This window comes from Amblyomma americanum, chromosome 7, assembly GCF_052857255.1.
Source record: "Amblyomma americanum isolate KBUSLIRL-KWMA chromosome 7, ASM5285725v1, whole genome shotgun sequence".
Lineage (NCBI taxonomy): Eukaryota > Metazoa > Arthropoda > Arachnida > Ixodida > Ixodidae > Amblyomma > Amblyomma americanum.
In genome coordinates, this window is record NC_135503.1 from 166,766,490 (window position 1) to 166,788,599 (window position 22,110).

At 47.5% G+C, this 22,110-nt stretch overlaps 1 protein-coding gene across 1 annotated transcript in view; it reads right to left on the bottom strand.

Annotated features, from left to right (window-relative positions):
• Positions 1–2,562: 2,562 nt before the first annotated feature.
• Positions 2,563–22,110, bottom strand: part of LOC144096760 (uncharacterized) — a 67,531-nt gene continuing 47,983 nt past the window's right edge. The window contains exon 5 of the mRNA XM_077629633.1: positions 2,563–2,900. Within this exon, the coding sequence (XP_077485759.1) occupies positions 2,712–2,900 (189 nt within the window). The 3' untranslated portion in view covers positions 2,563–2,711. The remainder of the gene's footprint in view (positions 2,901–22,110) is intronic.

Here is a 22,110-nt window from a genome sequence, read left to right on the forward strand (position 1 = left end):
GTGACGCACTGCTCAGGAACCCGAGGTGTCGCAACTCACTCAACTCATAATTGTCTCGGCTTTGTCTCACGTATTAACTTAAACAACAAATACACACAACAATATAAGCATCAAGCTTTTCATCCAATAGCGCCTCGAGGGCTTGTCTTATATGTTTATTACTCGGTAATATCGCCTGTTGGGGTTCTTACTAGGCCGCTAAGCCTCCTTTGATGTCTAGGCTGCAAACTACAAGCTCCTGATATTGCACGTCACGAGCGGCCGTTCTCACCGCGACACAGCGGAAATGTAAGGACACTACACAGAACATGACGCTTTGCCCACGGCCAAGCGTCGACTGGGTTCTCCCAAAATCGCTGGCTGTTGGATGCTTGATCTGTGACCCTTGCTGTCTGGCTTGATCATGCGGCTGACAGGGCAAGATGGCGATAACAAAGAGGGAAGGTGGGCAGTATTCACGAGAAGTTAAAAACATTGATGTGAGGAAAAAAAACAGCGCAAATGAAAAAGTTGTTAATATCTAAAATTTCGTACTAAAAAGGTTACTCTCTTTCCTTTAAAGAAACTGAAGGCTTGCTGACACACTGATCATTCAAACGGATTATGCTGGCAGCTTCTACCATCTCACATGCCAGCTTATTGCCGTGTTTTCCTAGCACTGTCGTCTTTTCAAGTCAGGCAAGCAACCAGATTCTATAAATTTAGTCGCGGCAGTGAATGCCAAGATACCGGACCTTTTGCTTCACATTGTTATCATGATCTTTCAGCCTCTGGTTTAAACATCGACCCGTCTGACCGACGTATACTTTGCCACACGACAGAGGAATAGAGTAGATGACCGAATCTGAACTATGAAGCAAAAAGTCCGACATCTTGGCATTCACTGCTGCAACTGTAAAGGTTTGGAATCGGGTTGCTTGCCTGACTTCGAAAAGACGAGTGAGAGGGAAACACGGCAATAATAAAAGCTGCCAACATAATCCGTTCGAATGACCAGTGTGTGAACTATCCCTGTTTCTTTGACGGAAGAAGAGTAAGCCTTTGTAATACGAAATTTTAGATATTAACACTTTTTAGGTTGTCTGGTTTTTTTTTCACATCCAGGTATTTACTTCGGTGTTTGTTTTGCCGTGTTGTTTGTTGGCCTTTTCATGTTCACCGTCATGATTTCAGCATTTTTTACTTTATTTCCTTGCTGTGTTAATTGTTGGCATCTCCAGTGTTTTTAGCGTTTTTACTTCCCGTCCCTTGATTTCATGTTTTTTTGCTGTGTTGGTGTTGGCTTATCATTGTTCATCAAGTGTTTCATCATGCGCCATGTCCTAGTTTTAGCGATTTGTTTTTCCCTTCCAGGTGGTTCTAGGTTTGGTTTTTTGGTGCTTGGTTGACCTTCTTGTCGTAAAAGCTTGGGCTGTGCAAATTTTTACCTGAGTTAGTTTCCTTTGTATGAAGTTACCTCACATTTTTGCCTTGTTCTGATTCTGTATTTCCCTTCTTAGTCACATGAGGCGTTTCCCTCGCTTCTTCGTACATGAAGTTTTTGTGTCATCTTTAGTTTGGTTCTTGATTTTTTTTTCGTGGTCAGGTGGCCTGATAGGGCACTTCTTAAACACTGGTCCGCCTCATACTTCTTGTTCTTGTGCCTCATCCTTAGTGCGCTACTAGCATGGATTCTAATCAACTAGTCCAGCAAGTATTGCTTGTAACAGTCATGCGATTTTAAGAGCGTTAGCGCTTACTACTCGCATTCACACGTTTCTTGTTCCTCCGAGATTTCAAATTGGCAGCCAGTCATGTGATCAAATTGCTGCTGCATCGTGCAAAATATAACCCTCCATCACGTGACCGCGCGCGTGGTCACTGGGCCGACATGGCGGCCGGTTTACATTTGGTGTTGGCGTTCCACTCCACTATATACAGGAGCCGAGACTGGTGCCACTTGGGGACGCCATTGGTGACAAAATTTTGGCCCACCCATTTGTCGCAGAGAGTTCAGACGTGTGGAAAACCAATCGGCAAGTTTCGGCGCACAAAGTTGTTAGTCGACTTGAAGCTTGGTGTGTGTGTGAGGGATTCGCACGGACGACCTTTAGTCCTTGAAACCATAATGGGGGCGACCTTCGGAGGGCCGTGGCAGGCAAACCAGTGGTCGCAGAGGGATGTGGGTGGTACCAAACGTCATTTCGTGATCTACACGTTCGTATCCAAATTTGTTGAAAGCATAAGTGAAAGCAACTTGGCTAACGCTCATTTGATTTCGCATTCGCAAATCTATTTTTTATTGTTCACCTTCAGGTTTCTGGTAGCCTACATCCGTGTTCAGTCTAAACTACAAGAGTTGGACATGACCGCCACAGCACAGCTCTTGCCTGAAAGGGAGTGCACGAATGCACAGGTGCACAGCTATGTGTTTCCTTCAAAAGACACACATGCACGCAGTTAAGTCTGAGGCAATTTTAAGGCTTTTCACTTTTGGATTAACCGAATCACATTAAGTGCTCGAACGTAGTTTGCTTCTCTGAAGAAATTTACAGAATCACATTCGCTGAGCTAGTAGCCTGGTTCATACATTACCCACTGTTACTTTTATTAGAGATTAAGCAACTACATCAAAGTGAAAAAGTTTTGCGGTCAATTTCGGCCCAAGCGACTGAAGCCTCTGGATCATGCTAGACTGTCGTGACATGGTGTCAGTTGAACAGCCGAAGAGGTCATTCTTCGTGGTTGTCGTACTTCTCGATGACCAGCCGCCGCTGGCAACGCACCCGCACCTGGAAGCGGCCCTTGTCGGTCACACGGTCGTGATGAGTGGCCAGCAGGGTGACACGGTTAACTTCCATCAGGTTTGGGTTGTGTGCCGTGAACCCCAGCACCTGGTCCACCTCGTCACCAAGGGACACCTGTGCAGCAGAGCACACGGTCCAATTCTGAATGCCATGAGGAAAAGGCACGATGGAAGATGACGGAAAAGCAAATGAAAAACCCTCAGTAGAGTCATCATAATTACCAGCCTATTTACATCCAGTGTACGAAGCCTCTACATTACACAGAAAACTTCATGAAATCTGCCGCCCCCTGCGCTGTGCTTGCCTCCTATAGGAAGTATGCCCTGAAGTCACAGTAGTCGCGAAAACACGCAGCACAGTGAAAGTTTGCGGCTCGTGTCTAATTGGCCTCCTCCTCCAGCCTGCATGCTCAAGCTGGGAGTTGGATGCCATATAGCGAGGTCAAGTGAATACCTCCTATTGAAACCCACTTTGTTACCTTAATAAGGCACTTCGCATTATATGCCCCATTTCTCTCCACGGTTCCAGCACTGCACTCAAGAAGGCCTTCCCTTCTGACTACACTCCCGAGACCAACTACACCCGGTGGTGTCCGCCGAGCGCGTCCACCGAACACAGAGAAGCACAGACTTCACCAGACACACAGCGCAGAGGTGTGGCCAGCACTTGCTAGTCTGTACCATGACAGAATACTGTGAGCAACACTGCATCATAGATAAAAGTGCTGTGACATGGGAAGCCATGTTATCAAGGGCTCTACTGTGAGGTGCACAAAAGATCTTCGGAATGTTTGTGAACGCACTGCGTTGACAGTGGTGCGTCGGACAGCGGAGCACAGCGCGTGCCAGCCCAGCGTGGCGCGTGTGCTCGCGCGAATGGTGTATGCGAGGTGGCGGCGACAGGGAGCATGGCGAGCACGAGGAGCGGAGAGCTGACATGTCAGAAAACCGAGGTGTGAAGGGAGACAGACCCGCCGTGGTGGCTCAGTGGTTAGGGTGCTCGACTACTGATCTGGAGTTTCCAGGTTCGAACCAGACCGCGGCGGCTGCATTTTTATGGAGAAAAAAATGCTAAGGCACCCGTGTGCTGTGTGATGTCAGTGCACGTTAAAGATCTCCAGGTGGTCGAAATTATCCAGGAGCCCTCCACTACGGCACCTCTTTTTTCCTTTCTTCTGTCACTCCCTCCTTTCCCCCTTCCCTTATGGCCCCATACAGGTGTCCAACGATATATGAGACAGATACTGTGCCATTTCCTTTTCCCCAAAACCAATTATTATTATTATTAAGGGCGACAGCACAGCGGTGGTGGTGGTGAAAACTTTTATTGTCCGTAGGGGGGTGACACCGGAGCTCGGGTGCCGCTCGCAGGCGTCCAGGGAGCCCGATGTCATCCTAAAGGGCAGGGGTTAGTAGACGAAGCCATTTGCCGCTTCGGCTGCCAGACGAACAATGCTGGCCTGTGTCATCGGGTCTTTGCTATGAAGCGCTGTCTACCATGCTTCTTCGTCCTTGAATAAATGATATCCCGGGGAGTCGCTGCACTCCCATAGGATATGTCTTAGAGTTCCTAAGTTATTTCAGAATCTGCAGAGTTGGTCCTCCGGATTTCCCGTTTGCGTGAGGTATCGCCATCTTGGAGACATGTGGTTCTTGGCTTGCAGGCGGCGCCAGGTGCCTTGCCTCTGCGGACGTGAGGGACCTATTCGGGAGTGGATATTTCCGTTGTCCTAACCTGTAGTGCTGTATGACCTCGTGGTAGGTCGTGAGCGTCTCGACCTTAAAGTTATGTTGAGGCCGCCGTCCCCCTCGGATAATAAGCGCTTGGGCGAGGGCGTTGGCGGCTTCGTTTCCTGGTATTTTGGAGTGAGCCGGGGCCCAGGTTTGGGTGATCCCTCTATGTTGCCTTTCGATAATATGCTGAACACGTAGTGTGATATTTTGCCTTTGCAGGAATTTCTTACTGCCGATTTGCTGTCGCTAATGATCACCCTCACGTCCGTACTAACACACGCCAAGGGCGATCGCCGCTTCCTCAGCTGCTGTGACGTCTACTCCGCTCGTATATATTGTGCCCTGTTCTGTTCCGGAACCGTCGACTACCACCGAGACAGAGCTTCAGTCTCCGCCAAGGGCGGCGACTGTGAAGGCAACCGTCTCGGGTGGCATTCTGCTTAGCTTTGCTGCCAAGTGTTCGGCTCTGTGCTGGCATCTTTCCTGATCGTGTTGTGGGTGCATGTTCTTAGGTATTGGTGTGACCGTGAGGGCTTTCCTGATTTTGGACTCAATGTGGAACGTCTGGTATTTGGTTCCTCTGTTCCCTTGTAGTCCTACCCAGTTTAGAATCTGCTGTCCTGTCTCAGTTGGACTTAGGCGTTCGAGTTGTGCCATTGTCGTTGCTTCCGCTAACTCCACCCATGTGTTATGTTATGCACCCCCGTTCCCTCTAGTGCCTCGGTTGAGGTCGAGATTGGGAGTCCCAGTGCTCGTTTCGTGCATTTCCTTATTATTACGTCTAACTTAATTCTTTCTGCTTTTTGGACCCAATGTCCTATGGCTGCCACCTCCACGCTTGAATGACCCGACCTCCGCTGCGCTGTCAAAGAATGGGGTTGACAGTGCAGCGGAGGTCGGGTGATTCAAGCGTGGAGGCGGCAGCCGTCGGACGTTGGGTCTATGCTGCTGTGACCTTCCTTGGATCTCCGATGCAAGCCTCCCGCGTTCCTTGCAAGAGTGTGGAGGTGGCAGCCAATGGACTGAGGGTCCGTGCTGCCATAAGGCACTCTTGGATAGCCCGCTGAAGCCTCCGGCGTTTCGTGACGCCGTCGGCAGACCTGGGTATGCTTGTTCTTTCTGCTGCTGGCAAGTTCTTCGGGCTGCTGACAGGAGTCCACCAGCGTCTCCCTATATTCTCTCCACTAATACCACTTGGCTCCCTTCCGTCGCTTCCTTTGACGCAGCGCCAGCGATGCGTCGCACGACAACCACCCGCGTCCGCCCTGTCTGCAAGACATATCCGCTTCACCTGGGACGCTCAGTACCTGGTGAACACTTTCCTTTTGAAGCGAAAAGCTTCACTAGGCTCGTCAACACCGGGCTTCGCGTGAGCCACACTACAGATTTACCACAGCTGCGCATGCGCGAAACCGAGTGACATCACGCGGAGCGCAGGTGATTGCTGCTGCCACAGCTGTCGTCGCCGCCACGCGCTGCCTCCGTCGCCTGACCTTTCGCCATGGAAGGAGGAGAAGACCCAGAAGTGCTAGCGTGGGAGTTGGCTCAAAAGCAGCGAAGATACGAAAAGTGCAAGGCCAGACAAGCGGCTGAAATGCCGAAATCACGAGGCACACCTTGTTAAACGCTTTTCGCTTCGAGATATCCGGGCTTAACACTTCAGCTAAGCCTCAGCCCAACTTTTATTTCTTTAGTGTTGTACGCATGTTGATTGCGTGTTTTTCTTGCTGGTTTGTGCATTTCTTATTGGCTCTTTTCCTTTAAATTATAAATATGGCTTCGTTTTGTTTGATCTCTTGTTCGAACCTGCACGCGATAGCGTTCCCTTTCGGAAAGCAGGGAACGCGTTACCAATTCGCGACATGACGAAGCCGTTTAACTTATATTGAGGGATTTTTTTTAATAATAAGGAAACGACGAGCACGCTAAAGGAGTTGAGTTAGGGTTGAAAGATGCCGAGCTGCGCACGTGGGTGGCTGCCGAGCAAGAGAAGGAACGCGCAGCACGTGCAGCCAAACGCCAGGCTCAACGCGAGCATGATAAAGCGCTAGCAGGAGCCGAACGCGAGCGCGCCAAGGCGCAAGCAGAGGCTGAAGAGCATAAAGCACAAGCCGAACGCGAGCATGCAAAATTGCTAGCAGAGGCTGAAGAGCGTAGATTGCAGCTCCGATTAAGGCTCGCAGAAGCTGGTGGGGGTAATCGTGAACCCGCATCGGGGCTCTCAGAAGCGGTTAGCCCACACAAATTGATCCCACCTTTCGACGATCGCAGGGATGATTTGTACGCACACCTCAATGTCTTGAGCTTATCGCAGAAGGGCACAGCTGGCCTAAGAAAAAATGGGCTACAGCACTGAGTATGTTTTTGACTCGGGAGGCTCTCCATGTGTTCGGTCGATTGTCTCCAGCAGATTCAATGGACTATGATAAGGCAAAAATAGCCCTGCTCCAACATTTTCGGTTTACTGCAGAAGGTTATCGTGAAAGGTTTTGTGAGAGTAAGCCGCTTGATAAAGAAACAGGCAAGCAATATGGAGGTTGTTTGCTCGGTCTCTTCGATCGATGGGTCGAGATGTCGGGAACGGCCACAACGTACAATTTACGAGACTTGGTGGTGGCCGAGCAGTTCATCAGAACTGTCATAGTCGTCTAGCGATTTTTCTTCGGGAAAGAGAGTGAAAGACGCTGGACAAAATGGCTGAGGCAGCAGACAATTCTTTAAAGGCCCAGCGGCAAAGAAACTTTTCTTCGTTCAAAGAATCGTTCGAGGTGGGCATTCCGAGAAAGGATGTACCATCAAGTAGACAGTCAGGAATGTGTCTCATTTGTAACCGACCTGGACATAAGGCTGCCGACTGTCGCTCTAAGCCGAAACAGCTTTATTGCGTTTATTGTCGAAAAACAGGGCATGATGTAAGCTCCTGCTCGAGAAAGCACGAAAACCCGAAGCAGTCGACCTGTTGTGTTGGGCCAGAGAGTGTTGCGCATGAAACTGTGTCCACAACAGCAGAGAGGCTTGAACCAGCTGAGAATAAGGGTGTGGTCGGACTTGTCCTGAAAAAGCCTGCAGACGCCCAACACATTACTGTACTAGAGGGAGAGCTCGGAGGCCTGCCCGTGCGTGTTTTATGGGACAAGGGGAGCAACACAGTGGTTGTGCGGAGAGCCCTAGTTCCTGACTCAGCTCTCACCGGCTAGAGATCTACGGTGTTCCTTGTTGATAGCAGTAGTCTGGAAGTTCCGGAGGCAGAAGTCTATATCGCTTCCCCTTATTTCACTGGCACGGCCCTGGTGAAGTGCATGGAGACACCATTGTACGATGTCATAATTGGAAATATACCAGAGGCCCGTGAGCCGTCAAATCCAGATATTAAGTGGAAGAAATCTGAGGGCGTTGCTAAATTATGTCCTGGCATAGTCAAGGACGAGGTCGCCAGTGAAAATGGTGAGGGTGAGGGCCCAAAATTGGTGCTGTCTGGAAAGGAAGTTTCTGGACGAAGGGGGGAAAATACTGCTTTAAGCGTTGTTCCCATGAGGTTTGCCAAGGAAATGTTAGAAGCAGAGCAAAGAGACATGAGTCATTGAAGGCGTGTTGGGTGAAAGTAGGGAAGGTGTTTCAAGGCAAGCACGGCACTTCGCACTCGTATTCTGTTGAAAAGGGTTTGCTGTACCACCTCTATCATCTCGCCTCTGGCAGAGAGGTTAGACAGGTAGTAGTTCCCAAGTCTTGCCAATCACAGGTGTTAAAGGGACACTGAGGAGAAATTGAAGTTGGCATATATCGATAGAATACCAGCTCCTGGTCACAAAAACGCCACTCTTACTGAAAACAAAGCTCTTGTAAGGTAGAAAATAGCAAGAACCAAAATACAGCTATCGCCGCCACAGGCCAATCTCGCAAGTACAAGCGTGGTGACGCCATAGGACAAGAGGCGCCACCTTGGAGGAATTTTCCTTCCTACATGGTCACGCGAATCTTAGAGGCTGACAAAGGAAGGTTGCGCGGTTCAATATTGAAGCAAGTTTTCTTTTAAAAGTTAGTTAGTTATACTGATTTTAATGGCGCAAAAGCAACTATGGCTATGATGCGCCAAACACAAGGTTAGGTTCTTGTTAAATGTTACACTTTTTATACCTAGAGTTTGTTTAAAACATTGGCTTCATTAAGAAACTTAAAAATACTTGAAAGATCAAACAGTGCTTGATCACCTAAAAGCAACTTGGGGTGCAATGGGATGTATTCATTGTAGAGTGTTGTAAAATATTTTTTTCTCAGTTGTTCCAGTTTTCTACATGAAATTAAAATGTGGTTTACAGTGAGTACATCGCCGCACATTTCGCAGAGAGGTTTGTCTTGTTTTGTCAGTAAAAAGTTGTGTGTAAGGTGTGTGTGCCCAATGCGTAGCCGACATAAAATAACTTCAGTAAAACGTTCTTGATGTCTACATGATTTCCATTCTCCTAAAACGGGTTTTATAGAATGCAGTTTGTTGTTTGCCTGTTCTTCCCATGCAGCCTGCCACTTAATTCTGAGTTTACTGTGCACTAATTTCAAAAAATCCCTGTGTGGTATGTTATCTTGTTTTATTTGATCAATTCGAGCTTGTGCTGCGCATGCATCTGCTCTCTCATTACCTACAATTCCAACATGGCTGGGCACCCAGCAGAATATAATGTTATGATTTTGTTTTTTATTTTAATTATGTTATGTATGATGTTTCCTATAATGGGTTCAGCGGCGTTTCTACAGTGCAGCGCTTTGAGCATACTCAGTGAATCGGTGTAAATGACGCTATTTTTAACGTTTTCTTTTACTATTTGGTCTACGGCTACAAAGACTGCATAACTCTCGGCAGTAAAAACCGATGCATACTGTGGCAGTCGTATCATTTTTTCATTTTTGTCTTGAATTACTGCACATCCAACATGACTTTCTGTTTTTGACCCATCAGTGTAAAATTCAGTGAAGGTGTCATATTTTTCTTGCAGTTCAAAGAATTCTTGTAGTATGAGCTGATGTGGCATTTCCTTTTTATGTAAGTGTGTCAGTGTGAAGTCGCACACTGAAGGCAGGTTGTACCATGGTGGTAAATTTTCATATTTTTGTGCAATATTCGGCAGGGCATCCAGTACTCCTAAATCTTCACATTTATCTTCAAAGCGCATTATTAGTGGCCGGATGGATTGTGGTTTATTGTTAAATAATCTTTTGGATGGGCACTTGGTAACAATGGGATGGCAGAGATGTTTAGGAAGAGTATGGGTTTTTAGGACGTATGCGCATGTCAGTGTGACTCTTCTATCCTCTAGTGCAGGCTCATTAGCTTCAATATAAAGACTGTTTACCGGGGATGTTCTATATGCTCCAGTTGATAGTCGCAGACCAAGATTATGAACAGGGTCCAGTCTTTTCAAGTAGGATGCTCTTGCTGAACCGTATACTATGCACCCATAGTCCAGCTTGGAGCGTACCAGAGAGCGATAGATGTGTAATAGGCACGTTCTATCGGACCCCCACCGTTTTCACGAGAGCACCTTTAATACATTGAGGGCTTGGGATGCTTTCTTTTTAAGGTTGTTAATGTGTGGTAGAAATGTGAGTTTCTTGTCAAAAGTGAGTCCTAAAAATTTATGTTCTGGTTTAATTGGTAGTGTGGCTTGATTCAAGTATAGGTTGGGATTGAATTGTAGGCCTCGTCGCAATGAGAACAGAACAGCTACTGTTTTTTGAGGAGAGAACTTGAACCCATTTATCTCTGCCCAAGCAGCTAGTTTATTTAGTGTGATTTGTATTTGTCTCTCGCAGGACGATATGCTGGAGGAAGTGCATGCTATCTGTAGGTCATCTACATAAACCGAATACATTATGGACTTGGGTATTACTTTGGCTAACGAATTCATTTTTACTACGAAGAGTGTCGTGCTTAGAATGCAACCTTGGGGTACGCCATTCTCTTGGGTGAAAGTCATGGAGAGAGCTGTTCCTAGGCGGACCCTAAATGTGCGGTTAGCCAGGAAGTCGTTCAAGCAGTTCAGCATCCTGCCTCGGATACCTAGCTCTGCTAGGTCGCGGAGGATGCCGAACTTCCACGTGGTATCGTATGCCTTCTCCATGTCGAAGAAGACCCCGATACACTGCTGCTTGTGGATGAACGCCTCCCGTATGGTGTTCTCTAGGCGGACAAGGTGATCGGTGGTTGAGCATGCTTTTCTGAATCCACATTGATGAACATCTAATAGTTGCCGAGATTAGAGTACAAAGGTGAGTCTAATGTTTATTACACTTTCAAAAGATTTAGCAATGCAGCTGGTGAGGGCTATTGGTCTGTAATTGTCAGGACTTATTGGTGATTTTCCGGGTTTCAGAAAAGGTACTATTACTGCTTTCTTCCACTCCTCAGGTATTCTGCCAGTCATCGATATTTTATTGAAGAATTTTAACAGTGCCTGTACGGCTGTATCAGAGAGATGGGCAAGCATATTGTAATGCACATTGTCTGGGCCTGGTGCTGTCTTTTTACCGGAAGATAACACACTATTTAATTCCTGGAGCGTAATGGGCTGGTTGTAGTCTTCCTGCATGCCTGTTCCGAATGGAAGTTTTTGTTTTTCAGCTATAGCTTTGTGTTTCTGGAATGCGTTTGTGTAGTGGGACGACCTTGAGACTTCAGCAAAGTGCTCGCCCAATAAATTGGCCTGTTCTTCCAACGATGTTTGTGTACCGGGTGTTGTCAAAAGTGGAAGTGTGAAGGAAGTACGGTCACCAGTGAATTTACGGACTTTGTCCCACATTTTCTTTGATGGTATTGAACTATTTATAGAGGACACATATTTCTGCCAGGAGGTTTTCTCAGCATTCCTGCGCACGTATCGCGCTCTCGCCTTGGCCCTCTTAAAAGTGAGTAAGTTCTCTGCAGTGGGGTACCGACGCAGGGTGCCCCATGCTTTATTTTGCTGTTTTTTTTGCAAATGTACATTCTTCTGTCCACCATACTTTGTGTTTCTTCTGTACGAGTCCTGTTGTTTGTGGTATAGCGAGTGTTACAGCAGATATTATGCATGTAGTAAACCTGTCATTAATTTCATCTATGCTGAGGTCTTTAGAAAATTCTTTATCTAGAGTGGCACTTTCTGTAAAAAGTGACCAGTCGGCGAGGTGAAGTTTCCAGCGCCGTGGTCTTGTGGGGATGACTGCAGTAGACGATGAGAGGCTGATGATAATAGGTAGGTGATCACTTCCCAGAGGGTCATTTAAAACATCCCATTTAAAATCGGTAAAAAGCGATGGTGATGCGAAAGCTAAATCGAGAAAGCTCATTTTTGCCGAGCTTGGGCAACAATAAGTTGCTTTTCCTGTATTTAAAAGACAGATGTTATTTGAGAGGATAAAATCTTCGATTGTTTGCCCCCTAGAGTCGCAGCGCTCGCTTCCCCAAAAAGGGGAGTGAGCGTTAAAATCCCCAACTACCAGATATGGCTCTGGAAGTTCAACTATCAATTCTTCTAGATCATGGACTGTTAATGTAAAATGTGGAGGAATGTATACGGAACAGATTGTTAGTGTTTTATAGCTGAAGATGCTGACTGCAACCGCCTCTAGTTTTGTATTGAGCTTTATTTCTCGAGCAGGGACGCCGCTTTGGACGACAATTGCGACGCCTCCTGAGAGTCGATTTGCCTGCTTGCGATCGCGTCTAAAAGTTTGATAATGTTTCAGGATATGCACATGTTGTGGACCAAGATTGGTCTCCTGAAGACATAAAACTATGGGTAACATTGACCCTAAAATATGTGTTATGTCACTGTAATTCCGCATAAGTCCTCTGCAATTCTATTGAATTAAAAAAAGCCATGCTTGTGTTTTTAAAAGAAAAATGAAAGGAGATTTACTTATGTGGTGGGCCCGTTATGAGGGGCCTGTCTTTTTTTCGCTCAACAGAGCTGTTCCGCCGCTGTAATGGAGGCGGAGTGGGTGTTGTATCCATCACCTCAACAGAGGTGCTGGAGGACCGCGCAGCCCGCGGTTGTGTTAGTTTCAGGCCTCTCCCGACGGGGGGAGGTCCTGCGGGATGCCGACCCATGGACCGGCGGTCCCTGCTTTGGCAGTGACAGGGCAGCTTTCGCTGACCCTGCCTGGGGCGTGGATGGCCCTGCCATAGGCTCGGTGGGAGCGGCCCTTGGCAGGTGCCGGAGTGCTGTGCGGTGCTACGCCCCCTGCGCACCACATCAGCGAAGTTTTGTTTTGCTGTGAAGGAGAATGTGTTTGTAAGCGCAAAAACGCCTTCTCGCTTCTTTAAAAGAAATGTTTTTCTTTGGTCTTTATGGTGATAATTTCTTTTTCTTTCTTCCAGGACGGACATGCCCTGGAGTATGCAGCATGTTCTCCTTCACAGTTTGCACAGCACAGGGCTGCGTCACATAAATCAGACTGGTGATCGTTAGAGGCACATTTTGCGCAAGTTTTACGACCGTGGCAGCTCTGTGAGCCGTGGCCGAACCTTTGGCAGTTGAAACACCTGCGAGGGTTTGGTATGTATGGTCGTACATTGATTTTCACATATCCCACGTCGATTGTGTCGGGCAGGGTGCTGGTGTTGAACGTCAGGATCATGTGTTTTGTGTCTATTTCGTTGTTGTCCTTTCGGATTTTGATTCGGTGGACATCTATGACGTCTTGGTCGATGAGCCCTTCGAGCATTTCTTTTTCAGTTATGTGAAGAAAATCATTTTCCGATATTACGCCTCGGACAGTGTTTAGTGAGCGATGAGGAGTCACGGAGACCGGGATTTCCCCTATGGACGTTAGGTTGGAGAGCTTAGAATGTTGGACATTGTCACACAGTTCGAGCAATAAGTCGCCGCTGGCCATTTTTGACAGCTTATAGCCAATGCCTAGGGTTTCAGTCAAGCACTTTGACGCAAGGAAGGGGGATATTATTCTTGCCTGTTTATCTTGTTGTTCACTGTGGATCACATGATATTTGGGGAAAGTTACTTTTCTTTTTTGAAAGAAGTTGTCTGCCTCGTTCCGCCCTCTTTTGAGAGAGCGATCAGGTTTTGAAAGTTGGGGAGCCATAAAAAAACATTGTTTTTCGGTCATGGTGCCAGCCACCCACCACGGAGTCCAACAAGGGGACGGGACAGGAACTTGATAGCAAGTCCTGCCCACGCCAGCTGTACACCTCAACTATAACCAAATATGACGCAACTCAGGGTAGTTGGTCACACAAGGTTAACCCTCGCCGCCAGGAAAAAAGGAAAAACCAAGAAGTGAGTAGGATATAGGAGAGTTGTGAGACAGAGATAGGAAAGTTAAAGATGAAGAGGAGGATAGGAAAAGGCGACTGCCGATTCCCCCCGGTCGGGTCAGGCCGGAGGTGCCGTCTGCAGGAAGCTGGGGCCAAAGTGGTGTGTTGCTTCCGCCAAGGGGCCTTAAGGGTCCAAACGCTCGGCATCGGCTCAACCACCAAGATCCCCTTTTCCCCGGACACGGCGATGCCACGCACGGCGAGGTGCGGGTGCTCGGGTCCGTGGTGATGCACAGTTCATTATCATCCCCTTGCGGAGATGTCCCTGCGGATGCTCGGGAACCCGCGGTGTCGCCACTCACCGTCGCGACGCCTGCAAGCTGCAGGCGCCCCCCTGCGGGGTGTTTTCTTTTAAAACTTAAAACCGATAGTACACTTTTATCACACAAGAAAGGCAGACAAAAGACAACCTCAATGTTGGAAGCAAAGAAAACCGATGCTTGGCGGCGCCACAGGCGGCCAGGAGAGTTTCGATGTTTCGATTTGCTGTGGCGCTTCACATCTATGAGCTTTGCGTGCCCTGTGGTTTTGTTTTTGACGCACTTCGATTTACAAGCGCCGAACAACAGATGAACTCCAAGTGCCGCTTCAAGTGCTAGTTAACCTTTGGAGGAGCCTGTTAAGGCTTGTCAGATGATCACCACGGTCGATGAAAAACTATGATGGCACGATGGTCGGTGATCGTACAAGGCAGCACTTGTGTATTCGCACGCTCGCCCGGCGAAACATCCCCGGCTGTGCCAGTCAACTTCAAACTACTTAATGGAAATCGTTTATTAGGGACGGGAGACAAGGTACAAGGCAGTTCAGAAAAGCTGATGGCCTGGCTCTGTTAGGTCAGGATATACACAGCAAAAGCGCGGTGATTTCTGCATCAGAAGAGTGCATTCACTAGATGCGCCTTTATTGATGGTTGCAACTTGAGACGTCGTGGCGGAGTGGTAGCATCTACGCCTCCAACGCCAAAGGCCCTGGTTCGATTCCGAACCTCGGCACAGGATTTCTTCTTTTATTCAGTGAGTGGACGGGGGCCTTCAGCGTCTCCCATAGATGCCACCACCAAATACGTTGGTTAGCGGTTAAGCGCAGGCTCTGTTAAGACGCGTTTATGCTCCAGCGTAACGCGCGCGCGCGCGCTGCACGGCGATGGCATGTTGGCCAAAGCGAGACCTCTATACTCAAACTGCGCTTGACCGCCAACGCGTTCGGCGGCTTCAGCGCACTCCGACCGCACTGGTGGGGAGACTTGGAGCATGTCTCTATTTCACGTCGAGTGCGCCAGCCGCCGCCGGCCAGACTGATTCGGCTCCGCGGCGAGGTGCGCGTTGTGACGTAATTCAACAGCTTCAGCAGTTGGACGGAGCTGTTCTTTTCGAGCTCGGCTAATTTAATCCATTCACAGTACATATCTGAAAGTACATGCAAGTGGGCGAGAGAGCCCGATCCAGTGGACCCGTTGGATCTAGTGGAAGCCGTTGAAGCGTCGTGCGCTGGCTTTAGTTCCAAGCCGCCAACTTTAAATGCGACCGCCCTTGAGCACCCACCCGTTTTTTGTGGCAAAAAAAATAAATATTTAACTTCACCCTTGCAACCGTGGGAGACCTCGATGCCGCCTGCTGCGCCGTTCAAGGAATCACAATCCGTTGGCCCCAAAGCCCCGGCCAGCCTCCGATGGGCGCAAGGCGCCGACCTTGTCCTGGCCCCTCGCGACTCCTCGCACTGGGGTTATGATATTTAGTTTGCAACGGCTGCTCACTGAGGAAGGGGGAAGACCCGCCGGCGCCTAACCTAACCGTGCTCCCTCAAAAGCATCCCACGCTCTGTGGGGCTGAGGTCGCTGAAATGCAGGCCGGAGTTTTTGCAAGAACTACGTCGTCGGGTTCGGGAATGGGATCCATCGTAACGTTGGCAAGACGCCGGTGCAAACGTAAATGAAGCGACGGTTCTGACCTCCGATAGATGCCTTCAACGTGCGGCGGCGGTAGCTTTCATTTCGGCAGCTGCTAGACTGCACCGCTAGCCGCCGGAAATCACGGAGTCTCCGTTTACGTCACGTTTCACGTCATGTTAGTTAGTTATATTGATTTTAATGGCGCAAAAGCAACTGAGGTTATGATGCGCCAAACACACGGTTAGAGCTTTTGTTAAAGGTTATGCTTTTTATATCTAAAGTTTGTTTAAAACATTGGCTTCTCTGAGAAACTTAAAAATGCTTGAAAAATCGACCAGTGCTTGACCTCCCAAAAGTAACATGGGGTGTAGTGGGATGTATTCATTGTAGAATATTGTGAAATATTTTTTCCTCAGTTGTTCCAGTTTTGTGCATACAATTAAAATGTGGTTTACCGTGAGTTCATCTCCACACATTTCGCAGAGAGGTTTGTCTTTTTTTGTCAGTAAGAAGTTGTGTGTGTCCAATGTGTAGTCGACACAAAATAACTTCTGTAAAACGCTCCTGATGTTTACATGATCTCCATTCTCCCAAAATGGGTTTTATAGAATGTAGTTTGTTGTTTGTCTGTTCGTCCCATGCAATCTGTCACTTATTTCTGAGTTTACTGTGCAGTAATTTAGAAAAATCCCTGTGTGGTATGCTAACTTGTTTTATATGACCAATTCGAGCTTGTGCTGCGCAAGCATCTGCTCTCTCATTACCTAAATTCCAACATGGCTAGGGACCCAGCAGAATATAATGTTATGTTTTTGCTTTGTGATTTTAACTATGTTATGTATGATTTTTCCTATTATGGGTTCAGCAGCATTTGTAGAGTGCAGCGCTTTGAGCCTACTCAGTGAATCGGTGTAAATGACGCTATTTTTTGTTTTGTTTTACTATTTGTTCTACGGCTACGAGGATGGCATAACACTTCGCAGTAAATACCGATGCATACTGTGGCAATCGTATCGTTTTTTTCGCTTTTTCCTTGAATTACTGCACTTCTGACATGACTTTGTTTTCGAGCCATCAGTGTAAAATTCAGTGTAGGTGCCATATTTTTCTTGTAGTGCAAAGAACTCTTGCAGTATGTGCTCGTGTGGCATTTCCTCTTTGTTTACGTGTGTCAGTGTGAAGTCACACACCGAAGGGAGGTTGTACCATGGTGGCAGATATTCATGTCTTTGTGCAATATTCGTTAGGGCGTCCAGCACTGCTAACTCTTCACATTTATCTTCAAAGCGCATTACTAGTGGCCTGACAACATGTGGTTTATTATTGAACAATCTTATAGAGGGGCACTTGGTAACTATGGGATAGCAGAGATGTTTTGGAAGAGAACGGGTTTTCAGGATGTACGTGCATGTAAGTGTGACTCTTCTATCCTCTAGTGTGGGCTCATTAGTTTCAACATGACTATTTACCGGGGATGTTCTATATACTCCAGTTGATAAGCGCAGACCAAGATTATGAACAGGGTCCAGTCGTTTTAAGTAGGATGCTCTTGCTGAACCATATATTATGCAGCTGTAGTCCAGTATCGAGCGCACCAAAGAGCGATATATTTCTAATAGGCATGTTCTATCGGACCCCCACGTTTTCGCGAGAGTACCTTTAATACATTGAGGGCTTGGGATGCTTTCTTTTTTAGGTTGTTAATGTGTGGTAGGAATGTAAGTTTCTTGTCAAAAGTGACGCCTAAAAATTTATGTTCCTGTTTGACTGGCAGTGTGGTTTGATTCAAGCACAGATTGGGATCGACCTGTAGGCCTCGTCGTAATGAGAACAGAACAGCTACTGTTTTTTGAGGAGAGAACTTGAATCCATTTTTCTCTGCCCAAGCAGCCAGTTTATTTAGTGTGATCTGTATTTGTCTCTCGCAGGACAGTATGCTGGAAGAAGTGTATGCTATCTGTAGGTCATCTACATAAACTGAATACATTACGGACTTGGGGATTACTTCGGCCAAAGAATTCATTTTTACTATGAAGAGTGTCATACTTAAAATGCATCCCTGGGGTACACCATTCTCTTGGGTGAATGTCATTGACAGAGTTGCTCCTAGACGGACTCTGAATGTGCGGTTAGACAGGAAGTCGTTCAAGCAGTTCAGCATCCTGCCGCGGATCCCTAGCTCTGCTAGGTCATGGAGGATGCCGAACTTCCACGTGGTATCATAGGCCTTCTCCAAATCGAAGAAGACCCCGATACAGTGCTGTCTGTGGATGAATGCCTCCCGAATGGTGTTTTCTAGGCGGACAAGGTGATCAGTGGCCGAGCATGTTTTCTTAAATCCACATTGACGTACATCTAAGAGTCAACGAGATTCAAGTGTGAAGGTCAGTCTAATGTTTATTATGCTTTCGAAAGATTTAGCAATGCAGCTGGCGAGGGCTATCGGTCTGCAATTGTTAGGACTTGTTGGTGGTTTTCCGGGTTTCAGAAAAGGTACTATTATTGCTTTCTTCCACTCCTCAGGTATATTCCCAGTTGTCCATATTTTGTTAAAGAATTTCAACAATGCCTGCACGGCAGCCTCAGAGAGATGGGCAAGCATAGTGTAATGCACATTATCTGGGCCTGGTGCTGTGTTTTTACCATAAGATAAAACCCTATTCAATTCCTGGAGTGTGATGGGTTGATTGTAGTCCTCGTGCATACCTGCTGCAAATGGAAGTTTTTGTTTTTCTGCTATTGCTTTGTGCTTCTGGAACGTGTTTGTGTAATTGGACAAATTGGAAACTTCAGCAAAATGCTCGCCCAGTATGTTGGCCTGTTCTTCTAATGATGTTTGTGTCCCGGGTGTAGTTAATAGGGGAAGTGTGAAAGGGGTATGGTCACTACTGAATCTACAAACCTTTTCCCACATTTTTTTTTAGGTTATTGAACTGTTTATTGAGGATACATATTTCTGCCACGAGGATTTCTCGGCATTTCTTCGAACGAATCGCCTCTGGCCCTGACCCTCTTAAAGGCAATCAAGTTCTCCGCTGTGGGATACCGACGCAGAGAGCCCCAAGCTTTATTTTGTTGTTTTTTTACCAATGTGCATTCTTGTGTCCACCATACTTTATGTTTTTTTGTGTACAAGTCCTGTTGTTTGTGGTATGGTTAGTGTAGCGGCCGATATTATGCAAACTATTTAGTAACTTTTCATTAATTTCGTCTATGCTGAGGTCTTCACAAAATTCTTTCTCTAGTGTGGCACTTGCTGTAAAAAGTGACCAGTCGGCGAGGTGAAGTTTCCAGCGCCGTGGTCTTGTGGGGATGACTGGAGTAGACGATGAGAGGCTGATGATAGTAGGTAGGTGATCACTTCCCAGAGGGTCATTTAAAACATCCCATTTAAAATCATTAAAAAGCGATGGTGATGTGAAAGCTAAATCGAGGAAGCTCATTTTTGCCGAGCTTGGGCAACAATAAGTGGCTTTTCCTGTATTTAAAAGACAGATGTTATTTGAGAGGATTAAAATCTTCGATTATTTGTCCCTTTGAATCACATCGTTCGCTTCCCCAAAATGGGGAGTGACCATTAAAATCGCCAAGTACCAGATATGGCTCTGGCAATTGATCAAGCAGGCTTTCTAAATCTTCGATTGTTAATGTGATGTGCGGGGGAAGATATACAGAACATACTGTTATTGTTTTGTAGGTAACGACGCTAACTGCAACTGCCTCAAGTTTTGTGTTAAGTTTGACTTCTTGAGCAGGGACGCCGCTTTGGACGACAATTGCGACGCCTCCCGAGAGTCGATTTGCCTGCTCGCGGTCGCGTCTAAAAGTTTTATATTGTTTCAGGATATGCACATGTTGTGGACCAAGATTCGTTTCCTGAAGACATAAAACTATGGGTAACATTGACCCTAAAATATGTGTTATGTCACTGTAGTTCCGCATAAGTCCTCTGCGATTCCATTGAGTTAAAAAAGCCATTTTTATGCTTTTGAAAGAAAATGAAAGGAGATTTACTTAGGTAGTGGGCCCGTTATGAGGGGCCTGCCTTTTTTTCGCTCAAGAGAGCTGTTTCGCCGCTGTAATGGAGGCGGAGTGGGTGTTGTATCCATCACCTCAACAGAGGTGCTGGAGGATCGCGCAGCCGCGGTTGTGTTAGTTCCAGGTTTCTCCCGATGGGGGGGAGGTCCTGCGGGATGCCGACCCATGGACCGCCGGTCCCTGCTTTGATGGTGGCAGAGCAGCCTTCGCTGTCGCTGCCTGGGGCGTGGAGGGCCCTGCCATTGGCTTGGTGGAAGTGGCCTCGGCAGGTGCCGGAGTGCTTTGTGGTGCTACGCCCCTGCGCACTACATCAGCGAAGTTGGGTTTTGCTGTGAAAGAGAATGTGTTCATAAGCGCAAAACGCCTCCTTGCCTCTTTAAATGAAATGTTTTCTTTAGTCTTTACGGTGATAATTTCTTTTTCCTTTTTCCAGGACGGACACGCCCTGGAGTACGCAGCGTGGTCTCCTTCGCAGTTTGCGCAGCGCAGTGCTGCATCACATTCCTCAGAATGGTGGTCCTTCGAGGCGCATTTCACGCAGGTTTTGCGGCCACGGCAGGTCTGTGAGCCGTGGCCAAACTTTTGACAGTTGAAGCATCGGCGGGGATTGGGTATATAATGTCTGCCATTGACTTTCAGATATCCAACTTCGATTGTTTCGGGCAAAGTGCTGATGTTAAATGTGAGGACCATGTGTTTGGTGTCTATTTCTTTATTGTCCTTGCGGATTTTGATTCGGTGAACGTCAATCACATTCTGGTCGGTCAGCGCTTGAAGCATTTCGGCTTCTGTTAAATGGATGATGTCACTTTCTGAGATAACACCTCGGACTGTGTTAAGGGATCAGTGGGGAGTCACGGAGACAGGTATGTCCCCTATGGAAGCAATGCTTGACAGTTTCGAGCACTGGATGCTCTCACGCAATTCAAGGAGTAGGTCGCCGCTGGCCATTTTTGATAACTTGTAACCAGGGCCCAAGGCATCTGTTAAACATTTGGACACAAGAAATGGTGATATTATTCGGGCTTGCTTTTGTTCGCATTCACTGTGAATAACATGAAACTTTGAAAATGGTTGTTTCTTTTTAGAGAAAAGATCTCCTGCTTCGTTCCGCCCTCTCTTGAGAGAGCGATCTGGTTTTGAAAGGGGGGAGCCATAAAAAAATGTAGTTATTCGGTCACTGTGCCAGCCACCCACCACGGAGTCCAACGAGGGGACGGGTCAGGAACTTGAAAGCAAGTCCTGTCCACGCCAGTTGTACATCTCAACTATAACCAAATATGACGCAACTCAGGGTAGTTGGTCACAAAAGATTAACCCTCGCCGCCAGGAAAAAAGAAAAAACAGGAAGTGAGTTGGAGATAGGAGAGTTGTGAGAAGGAGATAGGAAAGTGAAAGACGGAAGGGAGGACAGGAAAAGGCGACTGCCGATTTCCCCCGGTCGGGTCAGGCCGGAGGTGCCGTCTACAGGAAGCTGGAGCCAAAGTGGTGTGTTGCCTCCGCCGAGGGGCCTTAAAGGGAAGCTGAAGCACTTTTCGAAAAAAATGAATTCTCTACGTCATTTTGTAGCTTTTAGTCCGCAGAAACAGAATATCTCATTGAAAAAGAGCGGAAATAAACGCAAAAAGCTGTTTTTAGAAGAAAATGCGCCCCATCGCCTCAGGGCGCCTAGCGAACGCCGCTCTTGCCCGCGATTGGTCGGGACCATCGTGACGTCATCCACGGGGATCTCCGGCCGGCACCGACGGCTTTGCTGCGTAGCGCGTTGCTTCAGCGGGCTTTTAAGGACTACGTTTTAGAAATTATGGATAATTCAAGCAGTGTTGAACAGTTTGGACTTTCCCCATACATGTTCGAGCCATCAGCAGCTTCAGAAAATGGCGGAACCAACGATCGACGCCGCGGAGTGCGCCGGCAGCGAAAGTCAATTCGCGGCATTTTCACGTGTTGGAAATCTCGACTGGATGACAGCTTTCATTTCCACCGGAAATGGAGACCCCTTACTACTCACCGCCCCCTGCACGCAGGCCTGGAGGGCGGGGGCCAGAGCCTCCGTGACTAAAGGCTAACAAATAGATTTTGTCTCTTCGCGGCGTCAGCCGCCAGGCGGATTGGCTTGTTTCTGCCGAGCGGGTTCTTCGCTGTGCAGCAGGGCTTCCCAGCTTTCTCTGCTATCAATATCTTCGTCGACTCCGGTGTAGACAGCGCATTCCCATAATCTTTGTTTCTGGGTAACTGTGGAACCGCCGGACTGTCGGAATTTGGACGAGTGCGCGCAAACCTATTCCGAAATTGTTGAGAACTACAGACTAAGCAGAAAACTGGTGCCACCGCCTGATAAGAAGCTAAGCAAGC